Consider the following 19,969-nt stretch of genomic DNA (forward strand, 5'->3'; position numbering starts at 1 on the left):
TCCCAGGGGCCCTACTCTGCACCAGCCTGCCCTCTCTGCTCCTTTATCGCTCCCAAGAAAGCCCCCATCCCCTCACCCTCTCACGCCCCCCTCCTCGCCCTCACGGCCCCTCCTCTTCCCCACAGTCCCTTGGCCCCTGGGTACTGGCTGCGGGGCCCTCCCCTCCACAGCCTTCCCACGGTCCCCTCCATGGGCTCTCTGAATAACAAACAGCCACCAGCTATTAAACATCTGCTCATTCCCCAGCTGTTACTAAAAAACACTCCACCGAAGCTGTTTGCCGCTTCCCGGAAGTGTTCATCCCTCCCTTGCCCTCTGTTTTCCCCTGGTTGCTTCTGCTTTCCTTCCCCCCGTGGGAAGACCACTCATGAGAAGCAGGGGTCACCGGAGCATTTTTACATCATCTCATCGGGTACCCGACAGCTCTGTGAGGGAGCAATTTCACTTCTTGTGCTCAGCAGAGAGCATGGAAGCTCAGAGAGACCCAGTGACTCATCCAAGGCCACAAAGCTGCGCTGGAAGCCAGGCTTCCACCTCCCCACAGGGCAGCGCCAAGACCCTCAGTCCACAGCCCCCTGCCCCAAAGGGTGGTGTGACACAGCGGCAGCCCCTATCCCTCTCTCAGCTCCACCTCCCTCCTCTGTATCCATCCTGCCTCCTCCGTGCAGCTTCTGCCCCCTGCTTATCCTCTCCCCTACTTCTCTTCACCCACGGCCACCTCCTCCCCTCTCCAGCTTCAATCATCACCCACAGGGGGTGACTCTTAAATCTGTGTCTCACCCCCAAAGGGTTCCTAAGCCCCAGAGCTCAATTCCAGCTAACAGTCCATGCCCTCCAAACACTCAGCAACTCCTCGCTGCTGGTGGAAGCATCCACAAGGAGCCCTGAATTATAAAGTGCTTTCACAGCTATTGTCTCATTTAACCCTCACAAAAATCCCATGAAGGTGGGAATCCATCCCCCCGCCCCAACCATTCCCTCCCACATCGTTGTTTCATGGAGGCTTACCTCCTCCCACCCAGAACGCCTGGTGCTTGCTGGTGAGCCACCCTATCCATGTGGAAATCCGCCCGCCCGTGGAAAGATTTCAGCTCCCAACATATGGAGGTTCCCAGGCTAGGGGTCTAATCAGAGCTACAGGTGCCGGCCTACACCACAGCCACAGCAATGCCCGATCCAAGCCATGTCCTCGACCTACACCACAGCTCATGGCAATGCCAGATTGTTAACCCACTGCGCAAGGCCAGGGATTGAACCCCAAACCTCATGGTTCCTAGTTGGATTCATTTCTGCTGTGCCACAACGGGAACTCCTAGCTCAGGCTCTTGAGCTGCTCAGCCTGGGTTTGCTTGGTTCCCCTACTGTGATTAGGCCACACTGAATGCAAGAGCATCTGGCCCCATGTCAGCACTGATTGCCCCACAGAAGGGTGGGCTGAGTTTCCTCTCTGTTCCCTGTGGCTTCAAGCGCACCCAACCCGGGGCTGGGGTTCCTCACCACTGAGCTGTAAGTGTGGCCATCAGAGCCACAGACGGAGGCGAGCTGGGCCATGTGACAGGGCTTACAGGCAGTGTCTTTGTTTCCATGGAGTTTCAGGGCGGGCTGCTTGATCCTACAGGAGGAGCGGGATGGGAGGGCACAAGGATGGAGGCAAAAATGAGAGAGGGACAGGGGAAGGGAGGGTTCAGGAGACTGGTTCCAGCAAGAAGCTGCTCTTGGTGACCTTTAGGACACGCAGCTGCCTCCCTGCCCCTGCCCCCACTCCCATCACCCCCAGGAGACCCTCCTCTAGTTCACAATGGTAGAATCATCAGGGCAGAGTAAAGACCCCCCGTTTCTCCTCTCCAGCAAGGGTTTTTGTTTTGAATTGAGTTATTCACCAACATTTGCAACATGGAAACATTCATATAAAAATCTGGATTCCTGGCTTTGGTGAAACGTAAGGCATGGCAGTCTTGTCCTGCATTTCCAGAGGGCCTGAGCTCCCCAGAGTGGTCCATCACTGAGCTCTCTTCATCCATGGACATCACCTGCCAGGCCGCTACCAGCATCTGAGATTGTAACCCTACATCTCCGGTCCCTGATTCTATGATTAGGGAGAAAGAGAAGAGAAATGGGATCTTCCCCAGAGCCCTTGGAGTCAGGCAGGGTCTTGACATTGGGCCGGGAGCTCAGGCTTCATAGGCCCCTCACTCTTTCCTTCCTCTATGAACTTGGCCTGAAATATGTCATGAAGTCGTTGCATGTCAGAGCTGGAAGGAACCTCAAACTAACTGGGCCAACCTGTTTGCCTTACAGAAAAGGACACCAAGGCCCAGAGAGGACATGTGCCTTTCCCTGGGTCCCACAATTGGGTGACTGATCTCATACAGTGTGATGGTTTTGAAATATGTCCATAGACATATTTCCTCCTCCCTCCAAAAGATGGAGCCTAATTCCTCTCCCCCCAAATGCGGCAGGACTTATGACTCACTCCTAACAAACAGAAGTGGCATGGGTAACAACGTGACTTCTGAGACCAGGTCATAAATGACATTGCAGCTTCCTCCTTTGTTCTCTCTCCCTTGGATGACTTGCTTCATGGGAAGCAAGCTGTCATGTTGTGAGCACACTCAAGCATCCCTATGGAGAGGCCTCCTTAACTAGGGTCAACAAGTGGGGGAGCTTGGAAGTGGGTCTTCTGGCCCCAGTCCAGCCTTCAGATGATGCAACCTCAGCCGGTATCCTGACCGTAACCTCCTGACATTCCCTGAGTCAGAACCAACCAGTAGAACCACGTGTGATTCCTGACGCTTACAAATGGTGTGAGATAATACACATTTGTTGTCTCAAGCCACTAAGCTTTGGGTAGTTTGTTTTGCAGCAAGAGATAACTAATACAAAGGAGAGGATCAGTGAAGCCCCTGCCCTTTAAGCAACCCCCCTCCAGCCCCCTCAGCTTCCCAAGGCCCTCACCTGTGCTCCAGCTTCTTGCGGCTGATGCACATGGCCCGCTGGTAGCCCTGAGCAATGCACACCTTGTGACGGCTGCACTTCACCTTCTGGCAGGGGTCCTTGGTGGTATCCAGGGCTGCAGGGGCGCAGAGTTAGGACACAGGTCACCTGGGAATCCATGCCAGAGAGCCCTGGAACCCACCCCCAGCCTCCCTTCCGAGCTGGGAAGCCCCTCTCTCTGGCAGCCCTCGATAATCAGAGCTCCTTAGCTCAGAAGTCCCACCCTCATCAGAGCCTGGCTCCCCAAGGAGCCTCAAAGGCCACGATCAGGATTTGCCCTCTGGTCTCGGATCTTCACAGGTGTCAGTCACCTTCCTGCACCTGCGAGGGGTATGTTACCTTCATCTCCTTGCTGATTGTCCTCCCAGCTCTTGATGTAGTCGTCCTGAGGAAGGTGAGAGGCAGGAGGGGAAGGGAACAGACCAGAGGGCTGGACCACCTCTTCCACAGGCCAAGTGCCACCGTGCGCATGGCTTCCCACACAATCCCTATCTACCCAGGCCCTGCCAGCTGCCTCCCCCAAACCTCTATCCCCCTAAACCCGCATCCCCAAATCCCTTCCAGCCTCTCCCACAAGTTCTATTTCCCTCTCCCCGCTCCCATGCTGGATGCTGCCGGGAAGGAGAAATCAGCGTGAGGATGCAGAGGGAGAAGAATGGGAATACACATGCAGTGGCGCCCCGGACAGTACTCACCTCCACCTCCTGGGGATCGGGAAGCAGCAGCAGGCCGCCGGAAATGGAGCAGGAGGAGAGAGAGAGAGAGAGATGGGGATTTAGTGTGAGGTCCACCCTCGGACCATGTGGTCCCAAGGCTTCCCAGGCCTCATCATGCTGACGGTGGATGACGGGCAACAGTCTTCAATGACTATGGTCCTCTGAGCTTTATGCCTCCAGTGGGAGGCCAGTACTTTACCACAGAGAGCTTAAGGCCTGGCCCGCTCAGGGCTAGTCTTAGGAGCAGTAGAGGTAAAGCCCATTGCTTGGAGGGCGAGGCCCCTTCCCTCCACTCCAGGCCCTGAAGCTGGTCCCAGTGGCTCAGCCTGAGCCCACCATCAGGACAGACGTCTGAGGGGCCCATTCTGCCTGGAACCGTGATTCTCATGCCTGTGCCCTGGCTGTGCCAGAAACGCCCTCTCTCCTTCTGCCTGGGCCCTTCCCTAGGCAGTCCCTTCCCCGGGCAAAAGCCCCCCAGGCAAGCAAGGCAGGCGGGGCCTCCCTTCCAGGCTGCATGGCAACTGTTTTTGAGTCAAGGCCTGACTTTCCTGCAGAGCTGAGATGGTGCCCTGAGAGACAGGTGGCCCTCTCAAAGGTTTCCTCAGTTACCACCATGCCGCTGCCAACCCTCAGATTCAGAAGATCTAGAAAAGGCCCTCTGAGGATACCTGTCCCAGCCCCCTCTGTGTGCAGCAGAGGCCAGGAAACCCAGAACAAGAAATGACCTGACACAGTAACACCGTCTCAAAACCCAGGTCTCCCAATGCCCAACAGACACCTCTTCTCGATATAGCACCCTGCTGGGGACCCAGGGCTCCCAGGAGTTCGTGTGTCACCCTGATCCCTCCCGCATGGGCCTCTCCTGGGCCTGTGGACCCCACAGCAGCCAGAGGCACAGCAGCTCCCGCCCAGCAGAGCTCACTGGCACAAAGCCCCAGCTCATTCTGGTTTCCCCACTTTCCCCTGTGGGGGTGGAGGCAGCTGCTAAAAACCAGCAAACAGCTTCCGAGAGCTCCTGGTGGCAGCTCCGCTGGGCAGGCAGGGAGAGAGTGTCTCAGGATAGGAGGCTGGCAGTGCCAAGGAGCCAGGTGCCCACCTCCTCTGGACGGGGCTCCAATTGCCCCCCTCATCCGGAGTCCCACCCAAGGACTAGTACTGGGCAGGGATGGGGGGCAGAGGCCTCACTCTGGGGTCAGGGGAGGGAAGATGGAGGGAAGAGACCGTGTCACGCCTGGGGAAGAGAGCATGGAGCCCTGGCACCAGAGGGCACCCCCACGCGGTGGCGACAAGCACAAAGGAGGGCGACCACTGAGCTCTGAAAGCCCAAGGGCTCTGAGGCTCCCATGTGTCCCCTGGAGGTTGACAGGCATCAGAGGAACAAGCGGGGGCAAGAGCCTTTATCAACACGGCCTCCTGGGCAAGGGCCAGAATGGGGCCAGGCTCAGCATGCAGTCGGCCTCACACGCCGATAGATCTCAGTGTGGTCAGGAGTGTTGCTGAGCACGTGCTTCTGCACACGTGTGTGCACTCATTCGGGCCTTGGATGTGCACAAGCACGCTCCTGGGTGTGTGGCCTAGAGCACATATGTATGCAGGGGTGTGTGTCTTCCGGTCACATGTGAAGCAAGAGCGCGTGCTGGGTGTTGGCAGGAAAGGACACTTCAAGGCAGGTCACCCAAAGCCAGTTTGTGTCCATCCAGTAACAAAGTAACAAAACCTACTCCTGAGAGCAGCCTCCAGTTTTCACACCTGGGGACCGAGGCCCATCGGCCTGACCTTCCTGCCTCTTTCTCAGGGAGAGAGGGCCAGGCGGGCTGGGAAGGAAGCAGGAGGGCAGGAGGCTTCTGCCTGTGGGGGTCTGATGGGCGCTGGCTCTGCTCCCTCTTTCTGCTTTGCTCTCACGTGTGTCTTTGGGCATCTCTTTGTCCGCCTCCCCATCTCTCTCTCCCTCCTTGGTCTCGTTCTCTCTCTCCCACTTCCCTCTCCCACACCAGGCCCCCACAGACATGTTCAAGCAGCCAAGGGTCCCACTGTCCTTGGACCCAGGAGCAGGCAGGCAGGAGGAAGACCACAGCAGGGGCTTCCCGGGAACCTGGCCTGGGCGGCCCCCTGGGCACTGGGCAGACTGGCCCAGGCTCCTGGCTCGGGCACCCACCCAAGGCCCCAGCGCATGGCTGGAGCCCTTCTGAGCCCCTGGACAAGGAGACTGCAAGGCAGCTGACAGGGAACTGAGGCACGATTTCCCGGCTTGCCAGGGCCAGAGGAAGCCAGCTCAGACCAGTCCTTGTTCCCCAGGAGCTCATCAGTGGGATGAGGTCCCTCCCGTGGTGTCCACGCCACCACAGATGGGAAACGAGGCTGAGAGTAACCAAGTGGCCAAGGCCAAGGTGATATGGTTGGGACAAAAAGTAGGGACTGATTGGAGTTTCCTGTGGCACAGCACAAAATGGGGTTGCAGCTGCGGGTGTGGTTTCAATCTCTGGCCTGGGGACTTCTACATGCTGCAGGGTTGGCCCCCCAGAAAAGTAGGGGCTGGCCTCCTTGGAGTAGGGGTCTTCCCGTCTGCTCCATGATTCTCGGGGAGGGGAGTGGGCATGAGGTTGTGAAGAGGACAGAGGAAGCGGCTGGTATGAGTCACCTGCCCTCAGTCAACAAGGTCTGTGTGCCCCAGAAGCCACCCACACAGGAACTGGAGTGTGTGTGTTTAGGGGGCTGGGTATCAGCCAACGACCTCGATACCTGCTCACTGACTCCCACACTCTAGCCCTACCCTCTGCCTTAACCTCCAACCAGGCTGTAAGCAGAAGTACTGGGACTCAGTACAAAGTGGGTTCTCAAAGGTCAATAGCAAGAATTTCTGGGAATTCCCGTAGTGGCTCAGTGGTTAATGAATCCGACTAGGAACCATGAGGTTGCAGGTTCGATCCCTGACCTTGCTCAGTGGGTTAAGGATCTGGCGTTGCCGTGAGCTGTGTTGTAGGTCGCAGACATGGCTTGGATCTGGTGTTGCTGTGGCTATGGTGCAGGCCAGCGACTACAGCTCCGATTCGACCCCTAGCCTGGGAACCTCCATATGCCGTGGGTGCAGCCCAAGAAAATGGAAAAAAAAAAAAAGAAAAGAAAAGAAAAGAAAAGAATTTCTGGTTAGAAATCCAGGGGGGAGTGGAGTGGGGGATGAGGGAGTCCCAAGAAAAGGACTTTCACTGTCCAGCTGCCTTGTTAGAGGACTAGCAGGGCTCCATCTCCACCTAGCCTAGCCTTCCCCTGATCCAGCACGCAGGAATTGAGCCCCTTCTGGATACAATGTTACCTGGCCTGGGTTCTTACTCAACTTCTTGTCTCTACTCTGGTGGATGAGATCAGGGAGACCTAAATGGTTCTGGATCCCAGGACTCTCGCTCCCAGGAAAGTTCAAGCAGCCGGCCAGAGAGAGGGATGAGGAGGTGAGAGGGCCCACATAGAACCCCAGGCTCCCCCACCAGTGCACCTTGGGCCAGTACCATGGCTGGCAGGATCTCAGCATCCATCCCGTGGGACCGTTCAGAGATTAAAGGAGATGGTGTCTGGGGGGTGCCTGGGGTCCATCAAGTACTCAGCAAATAAAAGCTGTTATAGCAGAAGAGGAGCAGAAGCTTCAGGTGGAGAAAATGTGGGAGAAGCAGGAAATGGACAGGGAGGGGCCACACGAGGAGTCCCTGCAAGTGGAGAAGAGAGAGGCCACCGCTGGGAAAACAGAGATCGGGGGGTGTGAGGAGAGGGTGACCAAGGGGCCTTGGTGGGAGGGGCGACGAGGAAGTCCTGCCCTGGGGGGTTGAGCGCAGGGACACACTTGGGGCCCTAAGGTCAGGGGTGGGCTGGTCCATCTGTAAGCTGAAAACGAGGTGCCTGTTGGCACGTGTGAATAATGCCTTTCCATGCAGTGGTGTCTATTTATGGCACCCAAGTGGGCTCATCAGCAATTGTAAGACATGGTCTGAAAAAGACACCAGAGTCTTCTCAGGAAACAGGAGCCCGGGTCTGTCCTGGCTCAGCTGCCGAAGGACCCTGTCTCCCCCAGAGAAACAAGGGTTTGGAAGAGCCCATCTCCAGTACTCTGGGGCCAGGCTGGAGGGGAGATGGGTCATAGGCTGAGATCCGAAGTTCTAGGCCAAGGAAGGGCATGTCTGTTTTACTTGGTTAGTAGAACCAGCCGTGACCACCCGACACCCAGTGGTGCTCAGCACAGGGCAGGCACGTGGGAAAGGGTTTGGGATGTAAAAATGCACCGTGGCTTGTGTTTCTTTCTTTTCCTTTTCTTTCTTTCTTTTTTCTTTTTAGGGCCATACATGCAGCATATGGAAGTTTCTAGGCTAGGGGTCAAATTGGAGCTGCAGCTGCTGGCCACAGCCACAGCCACACTAGATCTGCTGCATCTTTGACCTAAGCCACAGTTTGTGGCAACGCCGGATCCTTAACCCACTGAGTGAAGCCAGGGATTGAACCAGCATCCTCATGGATACTAGTTAAGTTCTTAACCTGCTGAGCCACAACAGGAACTGCTAAGGCCTATGTTTCATGGTTCTTTTAAATCAAGTCCTCTTCATGTATTTTTACGTCTGTCTTCCTTTTATTCCCAACATCCTGTGAAGTAGGCAGGACCGATAGGATCAGCCCCACAAAAAAATGAGAAAATTGAGGTTCAAAGAGGCAGGGCAACAGGTCAAGGGTCCCAAGACAGATGAAGAGCTGGGCCAGGACTCCCTGTCCCCAGCCAAGCCTATGCCAGGAAGAGTCCTGCACTGAGAGGAGGCGGGGGCCGGGGGTGGAAAGAGCTTTGGCCCCACCGTCTGCTCTAAATTTGGCTCATTGTGCATTCTCGGCAAGTCACTTGCCCTCTTGGGGTGAAGCATCCTCTTCTGTGCCATGTGGGTGCTTCTCAGCAACGGCTGCACATCTGAGCCACCTGTGGAGCTTTCTGAGCCTCCACTGCCCCAGTGCCACTTGAGCCCACAAGGCAGGCGGCTTGGGCAGGGCTCCCCTGGTGCTAGGCAGGCAGCTGGGCCAGCCCACGGCACCTGCTCTCAGGTGTGAGGTCCCTCTAACCTCTTGTGTCTAATGCTCTTATCTTCTCTGGCTGCTTCACCTCTCAGATGGGGCCTCAGGGTAAAAAGAGCAGCTCTCCTCCTCTGAGGGAACCTCACACAAAGCAGATGCTCAGGCCCACTCGCTAGACCCTGGTTTCCTGACTTCCCACTCCAGGCCTCTTCTTTCTTTCTTTTTCTTTTCTTTTCTTTTTTTTTTTTTTTTTTTTTTTTAGGGCCACACCCTTGGCATATGGATATTCCCAGGCTAGGGGTTGAATTGGAGCTGCAGCCATCAGCTTACACCACAGCTCACAGCAACGCCGGATCCTTAACCCATTGAGCAAGGCCAGGAATCAAACCTGCATCCTCATGGATGCTAGTCAGGTTTGTTAACCACTGAGCCACGATAGGAACTCCACCCAGGCCTTTTTCTTTAGGGTACATATCAACCTACCCTCTGCGCTTGTGCTTTTATGACCTCAAACCAAGTCCTTCCTGCTGCATCTGCTGCGCTCTCTCCAGCCTGCCCACTCCCCACCATGCCCACTGGTCCCCGCCCAACCCCGGCCTCAGTTACACTACAGCAGTGTCTCCTCAGGCTCTACCTGCTCCCAAGTGTCTTCCATACCACAGCAGCCACAGGGATCTTTCTAGAACATAATTTTGATCATGTTTCTCCCTCCTTAAAACCCTTCTCTGAATACACAGCTTGGTCTCATTTTGAAAAATACGTTTAAAGATGATTAGGTAAGGAAGCTCCAGTTGCCTAATGGATAAGGTATTGGCCTCCTAAGGTGATTAGGACTGATACCAAGTGTTAACAGTGGTTTCCTCTGGGGGAGAGGAATAGAGAATTTGGGCTTCTTTCTGCCTTCTTCCAAGTTTCCAAAATTTCTGCAATGAACATGTATTACTTTTGTGATGAAGGGGGGTGAAAAACACAATAAATATTATATTTTTAAAAGCCTTGGAGTTCCCATCGTGGCTCAGCGGAAATGAATCTGACCAGCATCCATGAGGAGGCAGGTTCAATCCCCTGGCCTTGCTCAATGGGTTAAGGATCCTGTGTTGCTGTGTAGGTCACAGATGTGGCTCAGATCCTGCATTGCTAGGGTTGTGATGTAGGCCAGCAGCTACAGCTCCAATTTGACCCCTAGCCTGGGAATCTCCATATGCCATGGGTGTGGCCCTAGAAAAGGCAAAAAGAAAAAAAAAAAAAAAAAAAAAAAAGCCTCACAAGGTCCCTGTCACCAACAGAAGAAAGTCCATCTCGTCTTGATCTGTTCCCAGCTACCCCAGCCCTATGTCCTTAAATAGGATGTTTCAGCCTGGCCAGACCTCGGCACAGCCTTCTTCCCCTCTGGAATGCATGTTTGCATCCAGCTCCTGAACGTCTATTTATCTTTCAAAACCTGGCTCAGGCATCATCTTCCCTAACCTTGCTCCATATCTAGTTTTCTTTCAGGTGGACTGTACTCTAGCAGTTTATTTCTGCTCTGCTTATACCAAGCAAAGCCAGGGCTTCTGCCTTATTTCGATGGCCAGCTCCTTGAGGGCAGAGACCATATCAAGTTTACCTGTTTAGGCATCTCCATTGTGGCACAGCAGAAACGAAGCCGACTAGGAACCATGAGGTTGTAGGTTCGATCCCTGGCCTCACTCAGTGGGTTAAGGATCCGGTGTTGCCGTGACCTGTGGTGTAGGTCGCACATGTGGCCCGGATCCCACATTGCTATGGCTGTGGCGTAGGCCGGCAGCTACAGCTCCAATTAGACCCCTAGCCTGGGAACCTCCATATGCCACAGGTGTGGCCCTAAAAAGCAAAAAAAAAAAAAAAAAAGTTTACCTGTTTAGGCCCAGCACCTAGCATGTTGTATAAAATAGCTAATGTCTTTTCAGCAATTACCATGTGGGAGACGTTATGCTAAGTGTTCTACACTCATTGGTTCATTTTACTCTTCACAGCAATTTAAGAGAAAAATTACTATTATTATCCTATTTCTCAGGTGATAAAATTGAGGCTTGGAGAGGTTTAGTGCCTTATGCAGGATCATTCATCAATAGCACAGCAGAAGAATATTGGTACCCCTGGAACTGGTATTCTAGAATCTGTGCCCTGAACCAGAACTCTGGATTGCTCCATAAATGTTAGCTATCTGCTAACATTTTTTCTGCTAATGTTATTTTTCTAGATAATTATCTACGAAAATCCCAATCCAGGGGCCGGACCCAAGAGGCCCAATGCCAGCCCATGGGCGGTTTCCTCCACCACATCGGCTCTGCTCCAACGCCTAGGCAAGGTGTCCTGTAGTCAGAGCAGAGGGATTGGCAGTGGTGGGGGAAGACACTGGGGGGCCCCCCTTCTCCAAGCACTTTCCAGAACCCCCTTCACACACCCCTGGTCTGGCTGGTTTGGAGCTAACTCATCTCCTGCTTTGATCTCAGCAGCTCAGTCCGGTTGCCATGGAGACAGGGCCCACTGTGCCAAGCTGGGGGAGAAATGGTGGTGAGTGCGCAGGCCTAGCCAGGCTTAGGGGGCACATGCTGGGTGTTTCCAAGCGCTGTTTACTTCCTGTCATTTTAATTAGCACCCAAATCACCCGCTCACTTCACAGCTTGAATTAACCCAATCTCTCCCAGCCTCTCCATCTGGTGAGGAGGATGGGACTCAGCAGTGAATCAAGCAAAAGAAGAGCGGCGCCCCAGGGCTAAAAACCACCTGGACAAACCTCCACCTGCCTCTTTGCAGCGCAGCATAATGGGGAGTGACACCCCCCGCCCCGTCCCAGCATGGAATCTGGGCACTGGGTACCTGCTAGGCCTGGCCTCTGACTGCCAACAAGACTGGGGGCTAGAGAGCCTTGCCCTCGCCGGGCACCCCTCCCTTGTCCATAAAGCAAGGCTGACTCCTTGCCTTCTTCCCTGAGCTGCAGAGGAACCCAGGGCAATACGGCTGTGAGAGAACTTTGTAAACTATGAAGCTCTAGTCTTTGCAAAACCACCAAACAAGTCCACTGAATGAAGCTGCGTTCTTGGGCACACACAGCGGGAGCCTGGGCGCCAAGGTGGACAAGAGGCACTTCTGGTCTCACTGTCGCAAGGAACCTCAAATGCAGACTTTTTTTTTTTTTTTTGTCTTTTTTGAGGGCCACACCCTCAGCATATGGAGGTTCCCAGGCTAGGGGTTGAATCAGAGCTGTAGTTGCCAGGCCTGCACCACAGCTCTTGGCAATGCCAGATCCTTAACCCACCGAGCAAGGCCAGGGATCGAACCTGAGTTCTCATAGATGCTAGTCGGATTTGTTAACCACTGAGCCATGATGGGAACTCCAAATGCAGACTTTTGACATCATTTCTAGTTGAGGATCTTTACAGCCAAGAGGCCCACTAACAGGGCCGAAAGATGTTCATCATGAGACTTTAAAGAAATCACAAATTTTATAACCCTGTTATGGCATTTCTTCGTTTTTTGGTAGATCAAAAAGCTCTAAAAATGGAAGCGGACCATTTGAAAGGCCCCATCACCAGCATTATTGTTGCCTCATTCCTGAGGCGATGGAAACTCTAATTGGGCCTGGTCTACAGAGAGGGCCCAGGAGTGGGGGACCTTGTGGCTGGGGCTCCTCCTGTCCCTCCCTCCAGACAGCCTGGGAGCATGGTGGGGGGGGGACCCAGAAAGGAATGAGCAGGAGTGAAGTGGGGGCCACCGGCCCTTCTCAGCCAAGGCCTGACACCCCCATCACAGACCCAGGCAGGCTTGTTGAGGAGGCAACGCCCTCGACATGGAGGAGGCTAGGAAGGGGGTGGTCATTAAATATTTGCCCTCTTACACTGGGAGTGGTGGAGGCTGTCCTAGGCCTGGACAAACAGACAGAGACAGGCATCTGGAAGACGCCCAGCCTCCCGCCTCCTCTCCCCTCCAAGGAATTTCCTTGGATGACAAAAATGTGCTTATCACTCCCAGGAGTTCTCTACCTGGCCTCAAGTAGGGCTGTGCCCACACCCCCACCCCCAGACTCCGTGGGGCCTGAGCTCTCCACTCCTCCAGGGCACCTCGGGCCATGACCCCAATCCTTGGGTTTCTAGTCCTGGCAGTGGCCCCAGGCATCCATAGAGGGCAGAGAATAGGAGAGAGGTACAGGGGAGAGGGGGCCTGGAGTTCTGTTCTGTGCCGCCTCTGCAACTCTGTTTCCTTTCTGGAACGTGAGTGGAGGGCAGGATTTAAATCCCAGGGATCTCTGAGGAGGGCCAGAGACTGGAGCTGCAGAAGCACAAGCATGGGAAGTAGAAGACTTAGGCCGTGAGGGGAGACAGGTTCCCCAGTGTCTGGTCTGTTTCTTTATCTATGAAATGTGGAGATGTGGCGCCTAGTGCTTAATGCCGCTGAGGCTCCACAATTCTGCTCCCCCAACTCTTCCAAGCTGAGAACTTAGAGAAGAGCGGAAAAGGAGCCCTCCCCACCTCCTCCGAATTGTGCAAGGGAGTAAGGCATCAGGGAAGGAGCCAGCATGTTGCGGCGTCCAAGCAGAAATAAGACCCCAGCCAGGCCTGGCTCGTCCTTCCTGCTGTGTGCAGCCTTGACCTCTTCTCGGATGTGAGGAAGAGAGCCACAGGGGCAAGATGCCCGGCCTCGGGCACCTGGTCTCCAGTGGAGAGAGTCCTGTGCTCACCCACCCACCCACACCTATGATGGGTGGGTGGCCTGCACTGTGGGCCACTGAGGTGGGGGGGGAATTCTGAGCCTCCCACCCTGTAGGAGAAAGGGGGAGGCTGTCAGTAGCCAGGTCCAGGCCCTCACACACAAGGGAAGACAGGGAGGCGTGGGCAACCCACTCCCTTCACAGCGTCATTCACTCCTTTATCCTACAAATGAATCCTTGGAGAGTGGGGTGCCGGGATTCTAGCTGTGACTGGCTCAACCTTTCAGGGTCCAGAAAGAGGATGAGATCGCCCCCAAAGAACTAGTATGACTCAGCCCAGAGCCGCAGCCCCCCCCTTTGCCCTCTGCCCACTGAACCCACAGGGCTGTTCCCTGGAGAGGAGAGGGCAAGGCTCAGAGAATGGGTGAGCCGAGATCCTTCCTGGCTCTCACAGGCCATGGTGCATACATTTAGATTGAGCACCTACTGTGTGCACAAACACCCCATCAAAGCTCTGAGGATGGCGTGGTAAGGTCACAAAGCAGTCTATCCCCAGACCCTGCCCTCAGGGACTTGCCTTGGGAGGAACGTGATAAACGATTTAAAGTACCAGCAGGAGGACTCCTGAGATACAAGCCCATACTGTAGGCGATGCCATGAGGTGGCACCAACATGTGCCAAATGAGTTTATGGGCAATAAATGCTGCAGGAACCCCAAGGAAGAGGCTATACCTACAACTGAACACTGACTGAGCCCTCAGGGGGTCAGAGGTTGGGACATTTCAAGAATCACATAGCCTTACGCGAGTTCTCCATGTGGCGCAGCGGAAACGAATCCAACTAGGAACCATGAGGTTGTGGGTTTGATCCCTGGCCTCCTCAGTGGGTTAAGGATCCGTATTGCTGTGAATGCGCGTAGGCCGGTGGCTACAGCTCCAATTTGGCCCCTAGCCTGGGAACCTCCATATGTTGAGGTTGTGGCCCTAAAAAGCAAAAAAATTAAAAAAAAAAAAAAAAAAAGAATCACATCACCTTACAGCTTGCAGCTGGGCCTCGGTCTGCCTACCGAGGTTAGACACATTTCCCCTGTCTATAGCCCTCAAAAGACCCACATTACACCTGCAAGGAAATAATCACCACAGCAGGATGCTCATCCCCAGCCTGCTGTTTGCTCCAGGTTGCCTTTCGGCCTCATTTCTCAGGTTTCTTGGTCTCTGGTTAATACATACTCAACCTGGGTCTGGTCACAGATACTTCCTCAGAAGCCAAAGGAAAAGCCCTCCCCTGAATGCAAAACCTTGCTGCCCGGCTTGTGGCAGAGGTGGGTGGGGGACATGTGTAGATGGAGGGGCCGTGGACGGGCTCTAAGTGGGCAGGACATCTTCCCAGAGTCACAGAATGACAAGGGCTGCCCATTAAACAAGGGGGAACATCGAGGGCCAGGAACACGAAGTGGCTCCCCCAGGGGGAAGACAAGCTGAGCGCCCTCCCTGGGCCCTGGGGGGGTCAGGGGATGTGAGAGCTCTTCCGCTTCTCAAGCCCTCTGGAGAATCGAGAGGGTGGCGTTGGCTGGCCATCCTCTTCAGACTGCCTGGAAGTCAAGAGGCGCCTAAGACAGCCTCTCTAGGCAAAGAGTGCTCTTCTCTCCTGCTCCTCCCAAGGCTTGGAGCCCCGCTGGGTGTTCAAGAGTCCCTCACCTTGGTGACACTGCTGTGGGCCATGCCAGCCCCTCCCCTGCGGGAGAGGATCTGAAATCAGGGTGTAGGGGGAGGAGGCCAGTGGGGGACCCAGCCTCCCATCTCCAAGTCCCAGTAACGGGATCCATGCTGACCCAGTTTGGGATTCTCACACACCCACACTCATCCGCGCACACCTGTGCAGCGCATTCCCACACTTGCACTGGTTCAGATATTCGGGTGTGTGTGTGTGGGGGGGTGGACCCAAGGCGTCTACTCTGGGGCTCATACTTGTTACCTGCCTACTTGGTGTCATAAAAACATGAGCATCGTAAGTGGCAGCAGGTGATGTTTCCCTGGGCCAGACTCCAGGTTCACGGTGAAGGCCCCAGCCTAGGGGAGATGCTCAGGTCTGCAGTGAATGAGTGAATGTACAGCAATATCTTTCTCATGGAGACGGAGAAACACTAGCTAGCCCCAGAAACACTGATCCAGCTGGTGTTTCTCCATGGGGCTGGAGGGTTTTGCCTGCAATGGATGGCCTCCAGCCCCCTGACAAGATGTCATCGTGTTTACACGACCATGTCAATCTCCTTGACTGAAACCGAGTTCAGAGAGGTTATGTGATGTGCCTGGCATCAGGTGGCCAGGCAGTGCCAGAGTCAGAACCTGAAGCCAGGCCTCATGCCTCTCCTGGGTGGAGAGCTGCCTGTGGAGGGTCACTAGGCCAGGGGGTGGGGAGCAGGCTGTGGCAGGTTGAGAGCTTCGGCTCTTTCCTAGGAGGTGCTGCTACTGCCTAGGACATCCTTGACCTCATAAGCCCAAGCCATGGCAGGCTCTTCTTTTTCATTCCTGCTAAGGGTTAGCCCGAAAGTTCTCTGAAAAGCAAAGTTGAGTTAGGGGAATGACCTGGATTTTAATCTCAGCTTTGCCACTTACTAGCTATTTGACCTTGGATACGTTGCTCAGCACCTCTGTTTCAACCATAAAATAGATGGACAATAAAGTAATAATAACTATCTCACAGGTTGCTGGGGACCCAAGAGACAGTGCACATAAAGGGCTAACCACAGGGACCGGCAGATGAAAGGACTCATGGCAACCAGGGATTCGCCGTGGGTGAACTTTGTGCCTCCCACATGCCCAGCACTGTGCTGGACGTGCAGACATATCCGTAAATATTGATGATGTGATGGAAGTGGAATACAAAGCAGAGAAGAGCCAAGAAGAAAAAGAGCGCTTGGAGCCTGCCTGGAAGAATGCTGTGTAATGGGCCTGTCTCCTCTGAAGTGTCCATCTCTATCTAGGAGGCCCTGGAGGCTTTGTTCCAAAGGCCGCAGTAAACTCCCACCCACTTCTGCAGGGAGTGAATCTGGAGATGGTCGCGCTGGGGAGTGGAGCTCCGGAAAAGCCCAGGCCTGCGCAGGGTAGGGGGTGGGGAGAGCCCCATCTCCTCCGACTGGAAATTCCCTCCTCCCAGCAGCCACATGCACACGGGGCATTCGAAGAGATCTATCCAGACTCAGGCGAGAGCTCCACGCCCACTGGAGGGGAGGATTACTCAGCCGGTAAATCCTTCACAACCCCCACGCCCACCCCCCCATAATCCTAGTGCTCAGAGAAAGAATGCTGGGCTGAACTCAGCTAACCAGCTCAGACCAACTCCACACTGGAGCAACAGCCCAAGCTTTCCTTCCCTTCTTCATTCTCCTGACCCCTTTGACAATGATTCCCTCAATGTCCCCGTTCTGTTTGGTCTATGCTATCTATGTAAGGAGACAGGTGCTTCACCCACGCTACCGACCCCCTGATTCTATTCCCCAAGAATATTCCACCCTGCTGCTTGCTTGCCTCCTTTCCACTGAGGCCAAGTGGAGGCCCTGCACCATTTTGTGTCTGATGATCCATGAGGTTCTGGCTCAACTTGGCCATGCCTTAGAGGTTCAAGAGAAACACTTCTCTCTCTTTTGAGGAGCCGAGGAGCATATTTTCAAGAAAGCCTGCTTGATGAAATATACAGAAAGCGCAATGCTATGGTGCCCACCTAGAGGGTCTTCAGTCCCTAGGGTGGGAAGTGGGGCCTCTAGAGTAGGAGAGGGATGAAAAATGTCTACGGTCCTGGCAGAGCCCCTGTGTATGGTTTGTGCACTGCACAACTCCAGGGGGCATCACGCACAGTGGGGCAACCCTAGAGTTATGCAATGCAGTGGCTCTGAGCTAGTAGCCTCCCGCATTTCTGCAGAAGCTGCCAAAGGATCCCCAGAGCCAGGCCCTCCTGCCAGCCTTCCTCGTCCTCCTTCTTTTCCTGACCCTGTTCTCCCAGTCAGGGCTGCCTTAAATGGGGTTTTAGAGGAAATCTACCTGAGAGAAGCCCGAGGCCACCCAAACTAATACATGCCCTGAAGATTTCCCTGAGTCCTGTGGGGGTAGGTCGTACAGAATTTCAATCTGCTGCCTTTCTTCTGACAAGCATGGGAGGAAGGGGGAAGTGATTGGCACCAATACAGGGAGACAGGTGGGCAGCGTGTGCCAGGGGGTCAAGCAGTCAGTCACTTATCCTCACCCACAGAGTTGGCTATTAGAAGTCAGTAGAGGAAGGGAGGGGGGGAGGAATCTTTTATTTTTAAACCTTTACTGTTCTGATTAAGCATTTCTTTTCCCTCTGACCTTCAGCAGTCCCATTTTGGAAGCTCATACAGCCAGCGAGTCCGAGGGAGGCCTGGACCAGTGACACATGGATTCAGCATGGGCCAGCCTGCTGCCGACCTCTTGCTGCTGAGGCCGGGCTGCTTCCCAGGCAGCGGCAGGAGACTGCAGCTAATCTGTGCTGGGCCTGCAGGGGACACGGAAAAGGCCTTGCTGGAGCTCCAGGCTCCTGTCGCTGGACTAGCCATGGGTGGTGGGGCAAACAGCCCACTCTGGGGTTCAGACCACTCAGCCCTGAGGACCAAGCAGCATGTGAGTCCTTCTGATGAATTACAACCTACCGGTTTGACTTTGGTGATAAACAGTCACTTGTTTCACAGTAACAAAAAGATGCGTATTTCTGCCTCTTCCCATCATTTGGCTGGATATCCTAAGAAATGTGTTTTAAAGACACTGCTAAGGAACTTCTAGACGCACACAAATTAAGATGAGAAAGGTCACAGTGTGGCCTGTGTTATACTAGGTGGGTCTGATGAGGGACTCTGGGGAATAAGGAGCAAGAATTGGGGTCGCAGAAGAGGCTTTCCGGAAACAGGGCGTTGGAGAGAGCACCAGGTCGCGGGTACCAGCACTTCTCTCCTCCGGAGCATCCGGGCCCATCCTCCACCCCACACCCCCGCCCCACCCTCTCTGGGTCCCAGCCACGCCCTCTGCCCTCCCCTCCTCACTCCTACTTCCCCTTCTGGGAACACACAGCAGCCTCCGGTTCCCCCCCCCTTGATCTACAGGTGCACGTAAACAAAGTGCTGCAGCAACGCTGGCTCCTCCGCAGCCGCCTCCCCATCCCCCTCCCCTGCAAAGTTCGGCCCAAGGTTAAGCCGGGTTTCCATAGGCGAGCACTCAGGGCCCCCAGACCCTTCTTCTGGGCTCTCTCCTCTGCTTCTCAAGCCCAGGGCTATGGAGTCTTCCTTTGGGATTGAAGAGCCCCCTCTTCTGGGCCACACTTCCCCATAAAAGATTAGTTCTGGAAAACCAGCCTCCGTTCAAGCTCCTGTCCCTCAGCCTGAGGACCCCAGACCTGGTCCTGGCAGCCACCCAGAGGTGGCCTCCGGTATTTTCGATGCCTCCCGCCGCACCCCTCCACCCCCATCACTGACACGCCTTTCACCATCTCGCCTTAGGAGGATTGCTAAGAGCGCCCCCTCCCAACTCAAATCGCCAACCACGGGCTCTGTCCCCTCCGTCCCCCCAACCCCCAAGGCCCAAGATGAGAACAGAGGGCAAGTGCAAGACGATGCTACCCTTTTCCACCGGCCCCACCCAGACCTGCCCCTTCTGCAGTGGCCCGTATGTGGAACGTGCAGCATCCACCTAGCTGGGGGACGCCTGGGGTTAGCTTACCAAAAAGAGAGAGAGGGAGAGAGAGAAGGAAAAAGAGGCAGGTCGGGGGACCCATCCAAAGCCAGAGCCCCCGATCCTCCCTCCCTGCACCCCCCCTTGCCTCCCGCACCCCTCTCCGCATCTTGCCCTGCAGGGGAGACCTGGTCGCTAATGCGCACCCCCAGATCAACTCTTCACCTGGGACTCACCCGCGGCGGGTGTGGGACTGGGGGTCCCAACCGTTCCCCCCACCCCCGCCCCCGCCAGCTCCCGGGCCGGGATGGACACAGGAGGAGGCTCGGGACGGCATGAGTGCGTGTTGTTTACTCTCAGTGCTGGTTTGCTTAGCTGGTTGGGCTGCGGGAGCCTGTGGCTGCGATGGGCGGCCGCCGCTCCCGGCCCCAGGGTCTGCGCTCCCTCTCCTCCCCAAACCTCCACGCCCGGCTCTCGCGGCCCAGCAGACTCACGTCTCGGAAGCGGTTCCAGTGCTTGATCTTGCCGCTGTACTGCGAGATGGACGACAGCCATTGCTCGTCCTCCATGAAATTGCCGGGGGTCTCGCCCTCCTTGAGCCCTTTGGTGTCTCCTTCGGCCAGGGCGGCAGCGGTGAGGAGCAGCAGCGGCAGCGCCAGCCGCCCGCAGCCTGGAGCGCCCATCGTGGTCTGGGTTCGACCTGGGAGTCGGGGGGTGGGGGGTCTTGACTTCTGCAGTATTTTAATGTCCTTCCTCCCACCCTGCAGTTGGCCAAGCAAACGTCGTCGTCCTCTTCCGCAGCCCTCCTCCTGCGGTCTGACTCCGGTGACAGACAGTGGGTCGCGGCTGAAATGTGACCTGGTTAGGAGATGCACTTGTCT

At 55.3% G+C, this 19,969-nt stretch overlaps 1 protein-coding gene across 1 annotated transcript in view; it reads right to left on the reverse strand.

The window, feature by feature from the left end:
* SPOCK2 (SPARC (osteonectin), cwcv and kazal like domains proteoglycan 2) overlaps nt 1-19,969 on the reverse strand; it is a 29,402-nt gene extending 9,433 nt beyond the window's left edge. Inside the window, exons 1-5 of the mRNA XM_021073211.2 lie at nt 19,583-19,969; nt 3,690-3,698; nt 3,334-3,379; nt 2,956-3,070; nt 1,498-1,612 (exon numbers count right to left, since the gene is read on the reverse strand). Of these exons, the coding sequence (XP_020928870.1) occupies nt 1,498-1,612; nt 2,956-3,070; nt 3,334-3,379; nt 3,690-3,698; nt 19,583-19,771 (474 nt within the window). The 5' untranslated portion in view covers nt 19,772-19,969. The remainder of the gene's footprint in view (nt 1-1,497; nt 1,613-2,955; nt 3,071-3,333; nt 3,380-3,689; nt 3,699-19,582) is intronic.

This window comes from Sus scrofa, chromosome 14 (assembly GCF_054392235.1).
Source record: "Sus scrofa isolate SSC_HxYL_T2T_F1_AM1 chromosome 14, Sscrofa_HxYL_maternal_Yorkshire_Landrace_v2.0, whole genome shotgun sequence".
Taxonomy (NCBI): domain Eukaryota; kingdom Metazoa; phylum Chordata; class Mammalia; order Artiodactyla; family Suidae; genus Sus; species Sus scrofa.